Raw genomic sequence first — 13,346 nt, 5'->3', positions numbered from 1 at the left:
AGGTACTTGTGTTTTAACTAGCTAAGTACAAAATAAAACAAGTGCAAAAGGTACAACTTTATTTAGAACATACAAAAGCTGAAAAGGTCACAACTACCTGCCTCAAAGGAGTAAGCTTGCAGAATAAGATCGGATATATTTAAGGTTCACTTAAACGCTAAGTACTTTCTTCTTTGTATATAAATATAAATATAATACTACCCTTTAGTTCTCAATATTGAAAATGACCAACTTGGGGCATTATTATGTAAATAAGCCACGTCAATGGATTCAGCGCTGGACTTGGAATATAACAATAGGTAAGTTTGCTTTTAAGCTTTATCCAACTGAGATGTCACAACGTTTACCAATATCGTCAACGTAAACTGTCAATTCACAAACCCTTACTTCCTTATCTAAACCATCCTACTACACATATATTATAACTCTATCTATCGGTCTGTCTCTCTGCCGCCTTATCAAGTTATCACGCTTCAATCGCCGGAGCGTTTTAGATGAATTTTGTTATGGAGTTTTTTTGAACTTGGGCTAACATAAGATAGTTTTTATTGAAATTGAATAATATTGTATAATATTTTTTAGCGTCATGTATGTCTTTATTTGTTCTATGTTTGTTTTATGGCGTTAAATAAATGTATTTTCTTTCTTTCTTTCAATAATATCAAGGCTTCCTAAATTAACAATCTCCTTACGTAATTAGTGATAAATCTCTTAACTTATCATATATTTTTATCCTCAGTTAGTCCAGGGTCCGGTGGGATGGTCAGCGTCTTAGTAGCATGCTTACTTGTGTCTATGATTTCCTGTAATTAGATTAAATTGATTTAATTAATAATTATTAAGAGAGAATTGAGTACTTTTATTAATGGGGGCCAAAATTACTTTCCGTCTGACACTTTCCTGATTTCGTCCATCTTTATCTAAAAAAAAATTGTACAAGCTCAGGAAAAAAAAGGTACACTATATCAATTAAGCCCACTTTAATGGTATTTATTTGGCATGTAATGGTAATTGCCCCGTTTTCAAAAAAAATGCACTCTTTCTTTTTATTTTAATTTTTGAAAAAAAAAATGGTTTTTCCTATTCAGAATCAAGAGCACAATCGATTCCGATAGTTAAAAAAACGTCCCCAAAAAAAAGTCAGTTTTGCGACGTTTCTTTCATACACTCAGTATGGCCGTGACAAAACTGACTCATAAAATTTTGTATGAAAAAATGGGGACATTTTTTTAAACGACCGGAATCGATTGCGCTCCTGATTCTGAGTCGGAAAAACCATATTTTTCCAAAATTTAAAAAAAGAAAGGGTATACATGTATAGGGTAAGAAGACTTTTTTTTAAACGCCCAATTATTATGTTAAGGTAAATAAATAAATAAAAGATAAACTTACGTGCTCAGAGTCTAGTCCATCCATTTCTTGGAAAGACCTCGTCATTTTCTGAGCTTTTTTCTGCGCAGAAGCCGCACGCTGCTGCAAAATCTGGAGCAAAAAGAAATCAGGATGATTTCAATTTCAAAACGTTTAGTTAGTACACGTTTCTTTTACTTAACATTTCTTATCACAAAACTTATTCTAAGCTAATTATAACAGTTGTGTTTCTGCTAAGGCTAAGGTTTCGGCTTGTTCAACAATTGGCGCAAAAACTGTACGGCATCCAAAAGCCTTTTCTGCGGTAGGTACCTATACCGTTTTGCCTCTACAGATACGCACATGCTTCCTTGTACAAATTGGAATTTCCGCAAGTATGATTGAGTGTGTAGCCGGATCCTTAGCTATAGACCATGCAAAATGGCCGAAATATAATATGTAATTAAGGTTCCAGTGTATAAGGCTCTGTCGTTTTGAAAAAAAATATCAACGCTATGTGAGTATCTTTGACTAGTTAGGTACTCAACCAGATAAAATTTGTTGGAGATAGTATAGGAGTTTTATTGAAATTTCTACGCTGGTTGGGTTGCGTTATTTGTTATCTACTTATTTATACATTTTATTTATTAACTTTGTTTTGCTAGGTTTTGTAGGTATGAAATACAAATAAGTAACATATATTGAAAACGAAAACTACCGTGTGACTCACTCATATTAAATGATATTATAACGGATAACTCACGTCTTAACCGAGTTTAGCTCGACATGTTTCGGGCTATTTCGTAGCCCTTCCTCTCAGGAGCACGCGACTCGGCGGCTGCCGCAACACGCACACTCACTGAGAGGAAGGGCTACGAAATAGCCCGAAACATGTCGAGCTAAACTCGGTTTAAGACGTGAGTTATCCGTTATAATATCATTAAATAACATATATTTGGTTTGAAATAACGAATTTGTGCCCAGTTTCTTGCGGTGCTTTCTTCTTGGCAATGATAATCTTTCCGAAGGCGTTGGTAGTATAAAAAGTGACATGTAAAAGAGCCTTATACACCTTACAATAAGTATACCTCTTTGAGTTTCTTGCCGGGTTTTTCTCAGCAGAAGTTTCCGAACCGGTAGTAGATTTATTGTGACATTCATAATCCTAAGGGCTTGTTATAGCCTAAATTAAATAAAAATATTTTGCTTTGACAGGTTTTTGATTTGATTCTGATTCTAATACTAACTAACCGTTTCTTACCATCTGCCTTCTCTGTTCCGCCTCAGCCAGCTTCCCTTCTATGTCGGGCAGGCTGATCTCCGGTTGTGGCGGCTGCAGCAGCCTCTGAAGATGTGGCGGTGGCGTCTCAGATCGCTGGTGGGCGTCGAACTCCTCCAAGGGTATTTCGAACGCTATTGCTGGAAAAGTACGAAAATGCTGATGAATATGGAAGCCGTCAATTTACCTAAACATATTTTTGCCCTCTAGTATAATGATACTCGCTTTATTATACATATCTTACTTTTATATTATACATATGTATGTAAAAGTGAACCGCCAGAACGGAAAAAAAACGAGACAGAGCAGGATGGCGCTCTCTCTACAAGACCATTTTGAAACGTTTCTCCCAAACAACGCATTATTTCTCTGGAATTTCAAAGTAATTCAATTCTTTGACCTTGGGAATCGCGAAAAACTTGAGAAAATATGATATAGGGTGTGTACATTTTGTATATTAAGCAAAATAATATCACAAGTTCGAATTTCGAGCCAAAAACGAGCGATCTATTATCTATGTCAGTGTTGACATTCAGGGAAAAAGAAATCTATTCATTATCCTTCATTACAGTCTGTAAAGCTCTTTACCCATTCATTGCCGCGCGCCAGATTACGCTGGGCTTAGAGTCATGAAATTTGGTATGTATTTAGATAGCTGGATGTCTGAAATAACACATAGGCTACTTTTATTCCAATATTCCCACGGGATAGTTGTTCTTAACACAACACCTCAATTCACCTCATTGCGATATAAATTTTGGGATTTCCCATGGGAATTTCAATTGTAACTACCAGATCGAATAGTTTACGCGTGCGAAGCCACGGGTAAACTCTAGTTAGCAATAATACTTACTAAATGTGCCAATCGTATTTTTTATGAAATATTTAGCTGTTGTCTGCGACTCCGTTCGCGTAGAATTCGTTTATCGCTATCCCGCGGATACCATGCTATTTAACGGGATGAAAACTATCCTATATCCTTTCTCGGGACTCAAATTATCTGTAAGTATACCGAATTTCATCTAAATCGGTTCAGCGGTTTAGGCGTGAAGATGTAAAAACCAAACAAAGAGACATACACTTTCGCATTTATAAGAGTAATTATTAGCGGGATGCTATTTTAAAATATGATGGAAATCTTCCCTATGGGTCTACATACTGTAGTCTATGATTGTTTTACTAAATTCGCCCAAGTAAATTTATCCCCTGTTTCACCGTCCATTGATTAAATTATTGTATGTATGTATGTATGTAAATACTTAACTGTACATAAAACACAAAAATAAAACAACAAAACAAAAGAGTACAAAGGTGAACTTATCCCTAAAAGGAATCTTTTCAAGCTAACCTAAACAAGCAAGGAAAACTTAAAGATAGGCGAACAATAATTTATGCACAGTGAGAAGAAAGGAATAGGTATATAACATATAAATTATATAGGTGCTTAGTTACCACTTACATTGAACACGATACACACATATACAATAATGAATAAACAATACATATAAATAAAAACAAAAAGAATACGATTACCTACTTCCACAGTTTCTTCAATCTATCTATATTATTTTATCAGAAGGATAAATGTGATGCTGTCTCTGATTGTTTTGTTCGAATAGACGGACACGTCATCACATTTATCCTTCAAATAAAATTAATCAAAGGGTGAAACAGCCCCTTAGTTCATTATTATTTAATTATTTAAAGTACCGAGCACTCAACCGATTGACGATTTAAAATGCAGGGCGATTGGAAAACTTTGGCGTGGAATGATTCCACGGAGACTTGAGCGATTAAGGCTCTTTCACTGAGTGAATGTTTAAAGTTCTCTCATTAGAAGTTGCAGAGTGTGTGCCTTGGGCTTGATTTAAGATCGTTTAGAGTGCATTCTTTGCCCGCATTTACGAGAAACATACTAAAGCGTTAGGTTTTACTGTGGTTAAGTTAATGCCGGCGCTAGGGCTACATCGCAGTAGCAATACCGTCATTCGTACTTCTGGAATTACCGCCAATTATTTCCAAAAAGCACCAACTCAAGTTTGAAAAAAATTGAGCGAAGCGCAATGATATTACATATAAACATATAGGGAGTAGATATGTTACTACCGCCCCCGAGTTGAAGATTCATAAATGACCCAATTGTCTCATGTCGCAATCAGTTTATCTCAAACAAGCCAAAGTGCGAGTAGTCCGTGACAGTCAATGTGACAGTTAAACAAATCAATGTAAAATTCCGTCGTGTGTTTTGAAAGTGCACAAATTATGGTGCCAAAGTGAATAAAGCTCAAGGGATCACATATCACATGTAATAATTGTTTTTTACTACGTATTTTTAGTTAATTTCTAAGTTTTCCGTAAAAAATACAAATGCTAAGACGGCATAAAAATCAGATGCGACAACGTAGGTCTCAATATGGCCGGGTGAATCATATCATAGCACAGATAGATGTGGTATTAATTTGAATAATAATATAATTAGTATTGAAGAAAATAGTCCTAAAGTTTCTAAAGTAGTACAGAAAAGAAAGAAAGAAAGAAAATACATTTATTCACAACACAAGGCACAAGAGTATTAAGTACGAATAGACAACACGTAGGAAAGTATGTGTGTCATTGCGGCTGTGAATCGGACACTGGCTCAGCATAATTCTGAAGCGTTAATAATAAACACCCCAGCGCTGATTTTCAGCCAGCACCGTTGGTGACCCTCGGACCACTACAAAGACTAAAAATAGTCTAAAAATATAAAGCTTACGTGGCTTCGGTTTAACAGGAGTCTCTGGCAGCATGACAGTTGGCAAGTCGTCGTCGTGCTCTCGGCCGTTGGATTTGCCATTAGCTTTGGCAATGCCATTGGCAACACCGTTGCCATTGGCGTCTTCTGCCGGCAACACTTGTCCTGAAGAACCGCAGCCCATGGTGGTCAGTTTCACTACATAGTCACTATTCCAGTTCACTAATTTCACTATGTTTCAGAGTCCAATTTTTTATTAGTTTTGATTTAGCGCAGGGATGAGGTTATCTGAAAATGTTTAATAAGATGGTTAATTTCTCTGTCTATCTACCTATATAATACCTTTAAACGAGCAATTTTTGTATATGTAGAATTATGAGTATGGTCCTTGTAGGTATGGTCATTACTATGTGAAGGGTCCACGGAAAGAACGTGTCTAGTCACCTAAGCAACTTTTTGAGTTATAGCGGTTTGAAAGTTAGTCATCACAAACAATTATTAGGGTTACCAATTATTCAAAAGTTAAAAAAAAATATTTTGTATTGTTTTCAGATTATTTAATTCAATGGTAAGTCATAGTACTTTGGGAACTCTACATATTGAAGTTAAAATCGCAATTAAAAAAAAAAGGTGACTAGGCATTTTCTTTCCGTGGACCCTTCATGTGTGGTTTATTAAGGATTGGCATTATAGCACTTACGAAACGCCAGTGTTGCCATGCGTGGCGCGCTTGACAGAGCCTGAGATCTGGACGCGGGAAAAGCGATCGTCAATTTGTCAGTTTGTAAAAGAAGTCTGGCCCGAGTCGACAGTCTCAGGAACTGTTACGCGTTTCTTTATTATTAACTAGGCTTTTCCTTAAGTTATTTTGAATCGTTACGATAGTTGCATTTCTAAGATTTCTTTCAGTGAATGAGTGTCGTATTGTTTTGGTTTTATCTTGACCACAATTAGTGGACTTTTGTCAGTTCATCAAAATAGTTTCATTCTCTGCCCGAATCCCACTTGTTATGCCCACATTGATCATATCAGGGTCGGATCCCGGCTCTAAGTCCTATCTTACGTGATTATATATATATATATAATCAGAATCTCGGAAACGGCTTTCAATTTGGTTTTCGGGGATGAAAAATCGATCTAACTTGGTCTTATCTCTGGAAAAACGCTTGGTACCAAGTTTTAACCCCAACGGAGCTCGGTCGCCCAGGTACTGATTAATAACACTACCAATTAACTGACGTACTTTTTTTGAGGTGTGAAAACATCATTCTTCCATAGATTTGTATGGCAACGTAGCTATTACTTCATTAATGCCTGGTTTTAAAATAGGGTGCACCCTTTTCCTCCCGTGGGTGTCGTAAAAGGCGACTAAGGGACTAAGGGAAGGGGGACGTAAGAGTGGGCAGCAGCGCTGTCTATAAATATTATCTACTATACACTCGGGACTCCAGCTCTTGCGGCTTAGAAGGCAAAGAGAATCTACCTCAAAAATAAAACAGTGTAGTACCATCTATGGTACTATTTGATGGTACCACGGTAAAGAAGGACACTATTTTCCCAAGAAAGTCGGCATAAAAGTTCACTACCGACCCTGGTCCGAAGATCACGCCCACTCTGTGAAGAGTGTAGTCACTTAAAAGAACAAACAAACGAACATACTGGGGGAAAGTTCTACGATGGATTGGAAATCCGACGGTTCCAAGGTAGTAAGTAGCACGTAGTAGGTTGCATACGTAGTCCTATGAACGGTGCTCAGTTCAACCCGACAATACCACTACTTCAATTTAATCCACTACGCAAAACTACACGACATTTACAAGCTAACAAAATATGACCCAGACAAATCCAAAAGCCTTTACAAATCAGCCCCGCAGTACATCAAACTCGAATAACAAATGAAAATCGACACGTTCGGAATCAGGACGCCGGCTAAGCCCCGGTAACCTCGTTTCGGATCCAATCCATTAGCAGGAAGTGTTATTCTATAGAGTCACTTCCTTGGGTATCACAGGTGATAGAGGGGGTATCATTTATCATTACCCCGGTTTTGGGTCAGTAAGAAGTATTCCTAAACGCATTTTGCGTCTCGCGTACGATGTAGGTCGGATTTGACGGGTAACATCATTCATTCTTGAAGGGTGCTTGTTAGAGACTACATGCAACAGGAATATTATTTATTGCTCTGTATGTCCCAATAGTTTGGTGCGTTATTGTGATCACTTACGTCTGCTTTTGAAATTGAGTTTTGTACCTACATTATCAAATAGTTTTTTGTGACAATGTAGGTAGAGAAGCAAGGTAAAGCCGTCGATAAGATCGCCAATGCCCTAATCTACTTTATTTTTTCATGTTTATTATTTTACTGTATTGATCTGTGGTGTCCAATACATAATATTTTTATTGTATTGTTGTAAAATATTGTATTTCAGTGATGCGAACCTCCGCAATAATTATTTGGATTTGGATTAAATAATCAATAATTATTTGGTCTTATAATTAAAATGAAGTAAAAAATTTGGCAATTGTTTATTTTTTTTAGCTCAGTAACAGTCGCGCTCGCGGTGGTGTTAAGTGTTTAGTTCTACAAAATAGATACAAAATGTAGGTTCTGATTATAATTTCACATTAAAAATAGTTTCTTACATTTTTGGTAATCATCTATAACTTTAATTGGCCTTGAAGAGTATGTTTTGATGACTAGAAAATTAAATGAAAGTTTTTATGTCTCGAAAATTTTACATCCCGATTTTATATTTATTTTGTCATTTTCCTGTCAGATATATATTTTTTTTTATAAAACGAGGGGGCAAACGAGCAGACGGGTCACCTGATGGAGAGCGATCACCGTCGCCCATGGACACCCATACGCCCTTAAGGAAATATATTTGTGTTTTAGTTATACTGCTTATGATTACAAAAAAAGTTAAGCTTTAGCCGGGGATCGAACCCGAATCCTCATCATTCCAGAATGCATGCTTAGCCCATACAGCAACCATCAATCAAACAAATTACTTGGTATTTCCAAAAAAAATAGCCAAACGAAAGCCAGTTATATTTTACTCTAACCGCGAACCGTAAATAGAATCGGGAATATAACGGCGAGCACCAATTGATTGCATTTCCCTTGCTTACGGGCGACGGAGCACGCTTTAGCAATTTAAATTTCTAATACAGATGGCCGGTAGCCGGCCATTTTGGATTCGGTATTGTTCGGAAAACCGTTGGCATTTATTTTTTAACGCGTAGATATTAAGCCAAACGTTATTTTAGTTATTTTGCAAAAGCTAATAGATTAGGTTATCCAAGTAAGAACAACCGATTCACAGTGCTTCTGTATAATAATTTATCTTGTATTCTGTGTTTTATAGTTCTGTTTAACATTCATTTTTTATCACGATTGGTTTCGATACTTTTTAATGTAATCTTCTAGGATCTTGTAATGTAAACAATTTTATGTAGTTTTACTGAGGTATTTTTAGACCAGAGGCCTAAAACTATTTAAAGCTTATTGTCTATTGCACTCGCAATCACAATCGTTTTCACCGCTTCTTTCTGCCACACGGTATAGCATGAGGGTAGAAAGAGATGAATGTGATTGCAAGTGCTCGCACGTTAGACAATACGGCCGCAGGCCGATGTGTCTCAGACCGGTCTATATAAAGGTACTTTTGGTGTCATTGTGACGTACTAAATGTAGGACATTCCGTAGAATAGTGTCATTTACTTTCGTAACCAATTTCAAAAATTACCGCCACAAGATCGATGCTATCGTATTAAAATCGAACCATGAGTCATAATAAAAGAATCACGATAGGTATTAATAACACCCTATCATGATTGTGCTTTGACATATTATAAAATGTCACGAACTTCACTGACTTCTACGAGCTATGACGCTTTTTAATAAAGGTATGACATGGTTTACTAATGTATCGGCGAAAATTATTTAGCAAATTATTAACTCCCAAACTATTTATCCCATATTTTTATTTAGGCGAAATGTTATTTCCCAACTCAACGTTTCGCACTGATATCATTTCCCAACTAATGATTCGATAAATTATTATTATGCAAATTATTACCTGGAATTTTTTTAAGATGTCATTTATGTTTTCGTCAAATGTATTGATTGGCATACCTTGATTTAGCAACTTATTGAATGGCATCCAACCTACTTTTCTAGTGTCATTTATCCTGGCTGCTATAAAAAAAAACCTAACATCGAAGGCTAAGGCGGGAGCGAAGCGGAGCGTAGCCTGAACCTAAACTATCCAAGTCGCTTCTGTTCCGAATCGTCTTGCTCGCTCGCTTCGCTCGCTCGCACAAATCAAATTGAAGTATAGCTTTGCAATGTAAAAAATTGCCCAAATGTTATTTGACAATTTGTTATTTGCCTAAGCCAATCATTTGCTACATAATTATTTGCCACATAAATGTGTGATGAAGTAAAATTTTGCAATGTAAAAATGTTGCAAAATAAAAATGCGAAGTAAAGTTATGCCAAATATTAGTTTGCCAAATGAAACTTTGGCGAAAGGTTGGTTGCTAAGTGAAATTTGGCGAAACATATTTCGCCGAAAAGGCAATACACCACCGTATGACATTTTATTACTTTGTGTCATAAACTCACGTTAAGTACCTTGGTACTGAATGTAATATTGATGAGCTAGGTACCAATTTTTGAACTAATGTTGGTAAACAGCAAACTTATCACCCAGCAGTAAAACTAGTACGTCAATACCTGGACGACCGAGTTAAAAGAGCGTTTTTCGAGAAACGAGACCACAAACATTGCTCGCTATAATAGTTATTTATGCAATTGTATCGTAATAGGGGTCCTTAAAACGTGAGAGAATAGGGTCACATGTGTGTTTTAAGGCCTAATTACGTACAGTTGCATACAATATTTTATCTACATCCATATATAAAAACCTCTATCATGTGTTCAAGAACCATTGAGAATGACCTGCATTAACCCTTGAAGTGGCAGCGCCATATTTAAAATTTACTGTCAAGTGGCGCGGCCATTTTGAAAAAATCTCCCTTGAGTGGCAATGACACCTACGTATTAATTTCGCGAATTCGCAAATTTTATTAAAAAATGCCGTGGTGGCCTAGTGAGCCGTGGTGGCCTAGTGAGCCGTGTGGCCAGTGAGCGTGGTGGCCTAGTGAGCCGTGGTGGCCTAGTGAGCCGTGGTGGCCTAGTGGTTTGACCTATCACCTCTCAAGCAGAGGGTCGTGGGTTCGAACCCCGGCTCGCACCTCTGAGTTTTTCAAAACTCATGTGCGGAATTACATTTGAAATTTACCACGAGCTTTGCGGTGAAGGAAAACATCGTGAGGAAACCTGCACAAACCTGCGAAGCGATTCAATCCAAAATCCGCACTGGGCCCGCGTGGGAACTATGGCCCAAGCCCTCTTGATCTGAGAGGAGGCCTGTGCCCAGCAGTGGGACGTATATAGGCTGAGATGATGATTAAAAAATATCACCCAAAAAAACCACTTTAATGTTTTATATAAGCCTTACAGAGATAGCGCGACGACCTGCTGCTGCTCGTGGCGCGGCGCGCAAGCCCCGCCGGTGCTGTAATGATGTATGAAATATTTGTATCGTAATGACCATTACGATACAGCCGTGTTCATAATAGAATCCAATATCGTAATGCTGGTCATTATCTATGGTTTTTGAACGCATAATGGAGGATTTACTATTTGGGTGTAGATAACAAAAAAATATAGTTTTCATTTAATGGCCTTGACATCTTTTGCAGATGATTCAGTAGCATCGCGACGACACTTGCGCTCGTGACTAAATAGGCCGATTCGGGACAGGATTCCCCGGCCGCACGGCGACAATGTACTCCCCCAGGTGGTCGGAGGTTGATGGCCTGCTCGAGACGCCTCGTGCGCTTTTCCTTTAGCATGTGAAACCAGTCGTCATCATGTAGTGCTCGCCTTTGTGACAAGGCCCCGCCACTTACTACGATCTTCAGCTAGCTCCTCCCATTGGTTGCTAGGGATTTAAATGCAACCATGTCGCGCTGCAGAATCTTTGAAACCGCAACATAGGTCGACCAACGGGCCTCTTTGCGTCTGCGACCTCTCCTAGCAGAATTGCCGAGGCAAACGGGCTTGCTCATGCGGTGCACGTGCCCAGCCACCGTAGCCGCCTCTGTTTGAGTGTGGCCGTAATGCTTGGAAGCTGTGCCACGCCTAGAACAGATTCGTTTGTCACGCGGTCCTAGTTTCATTATTATGTTGAAAAAGCCTCGCCCTTATAACTAGATATATGGTAATCAATACCATCACTGACTCACATTTAAATGCATTTTATTTAAAGACCAGTCAGGCCAACAGCTGTTCTCTAGCGCCCTGATTACACCATATGATGTTTCCCATAAATAATGGAAAGTGGCCGTGAAAAACATCAATAAATCTAAAACTGCATACCTTCCCGCCTGCCTGAAGGAAAGTTATATTTTTGAAGCGTATGTAGTGTATTTCTTTGGTCCACTCTGTAGACTAAACGGCTACCCGGTTTTCAAAACTATCACAATGTCATAGGGTACATTAAGTAGGTATATTTCGAAATGGCGTCCGAGAAAAGAATATGGAGGGAGATTATTTTTTGAATATTAACAATATGGGAATTAAATGAAAGCTAAGAAACATTCTTAAATATTTTGCCTAGGTACTAATTTCTCAGGAGCATCAAAAAAGTATGAATAAAAAAAATAAAGAAACCGGAATGCCTTAAAAACTTTAAATGAAAACTGAAGAGGAAAACACAAGTCTAGTAGTCTAGATCTCTTTTAATTAGGTATAAATACCTATTTAAATTGGGGAGCCATTAGTGGTTTTTTTGTGCTGGTCACGATTTTAAACGGGTTCCAAGAGTGGAACTTTAGGTTTAAAAAAATAATAATCAAATAATTAATTAGGTAATGAATCTAGTTCTTACTTCTTTCCGGAAAAAAAAAAATTGCCTGGAAGAGATTGCTCTTAAGCGATAAGGTCGCCTTGCTTACCTTGTTGTTACTGTTTGTGGTGTACATCCATGAAGATAATAGGTATATGTACTTATGTAAGCCCTTATTGTATCTAAGTACATGAAAAAAATATGTTTGAAAACTATTGAGCTACACAATCTACAGCCTAAAGCTGTGCTCGTATCATACATGTCTGAATAACATTTTACTGTTCATCGCATACTTAAGAGCGTGTTCAGATATTTTTAAGCACCTAGATAGCTTCCACGTTTTAAATGGCTACTGTACAGTCAAGTGAAAAAATAAGTATCTATTCGAACCAATGGATGGTAAAACAGGGGGTAACTGGTTTATTCATAAAAAATAATCATTGGGTGGTGAAACAGCCCCTTAATGTTTTAATTTTATAACCTCAGACCGTTAAAAGCCACAGTGAACCACAATATTTCTACCTCGCTTCTCCGCTACCAACCCTGCAAAGCAGCTACGTTTGTGCGACACATATAGTATAGTAATAATAATAGGTGGAATGGAAAATGTAGGTGGGTAACGTTTGGAAAGCTAAGCTTGAATCAGTTAATTATTCACCTTTGGTGTAACGCGTTAATTGAACCACACTATAGTAATTTACCTTGCCGACAGGTTTCGAACTCGCGCCGTGCGATCGCGGGCGCATCGCGGGTGCGACTGCTTCGATTATTACAAGGTTTTATTTTCACCCGAACTACCTCATTTCTAACTGATAGTAGGTTATACTACGTTCTAACGATCATGATACTTGAAAACTTTGGTAATAATGAAACATTTTATAATAAAAAACAGTTGTCTGTTTTAAAATCAAGGTTTACGGTTGAAAGAACGTAAAGTTTAAATATTAGAAAAGATTCTTTTTTATGATAATTTCTGTCAATTTGGATTTGTTTTTTTTTTCTTTTTTCCGCTTGGTCCCATTTAAGCCTGTAAAAAAAACTATCTTTTGGGAAGATAAGATTT

General features: G+C 37.5%; 1 protein-coding gene across 2 annotated transcripts; it reads right to left on the bottom strand.

Moving 5' to 3' along the window:
• Positions 1-45: 45 nt before the first annotated feature.
• LOC141436228 (uncharacterized) lies at positions 46-13,048 on the bottom strand. Of its 2 annotated transcripts, none has more exons than XM_074099117.1 (5): positions 12,985-13,048; positions 5,385-5,651; positions 2,612-2,769; positions 1,393-1,482; positions 46-803 (listed from the first exon to the last, which is right to left on the bottom strand). In XM_074099117.1, exons 2-5 carry the CDS (start codon positions 5,545-5,547, stop codon positions 720-722), a joined length of 495 nt encoding a protein of 164 aa, XP_073955218.1. In that variant the 5' UTR covers positions 5,548-5,651; positions 12,985-13,048; the 3' UTR covers positions 46-719. The 2 variants fall into 2 exon arrangements, with proteins under 2 accessions (XP_073955218.1, XP_073955217.1); XM_074099116.1 differs by having other exon boundaries at positions 12,942-13,028.
• Between the last annotated feature and the right edge of the window lie 298 nt (positions 13,049-13,346).

Source organism: Choristoneura fumiferana, chromosome 16 (genome assembly GCF_025370935.1).
Source record: "Choristoneura fumiferana chromosome 16, NRCan_CFum_1, whole genome shotgun sequence".
NCBI classification, from domain to species: Eukaryota; Metazoa; Arthropoda; class Insecta; order Lepidoptera; family Tortricidae; genus Choristoneura; species Choristoneura fumiferana.
The sequence above is the reverse complement of the archived record's forward strand: the minus strand, read 5'-3'. Positions and strand labels throughout refer to the sequence as shown.

Coding starts and splice junctions, on each gene's coding strand:
- LOC141436228 (XM_074099117.1), bottom strand. CDS start 5,547: ATGGGCTGCGGTTCTTCAGGACAAGTGTTGCCGGCAGAAGACGCCAAT. Junction 2,770..5,384: donor TCCTGTTAAACCGAAGCCAC/GTAAGCTTTATA, acceptor GTACTTTTCCAG/CAATAGCGTTCGAAATACCC. Junction 1,483..2,611: donor CGGAACAGAGAAGGCAGATG/GTAAGAAACGGT, acceptor TTTTTGCTCCAG/ATTTTGCAGCAGCGTGCGGC.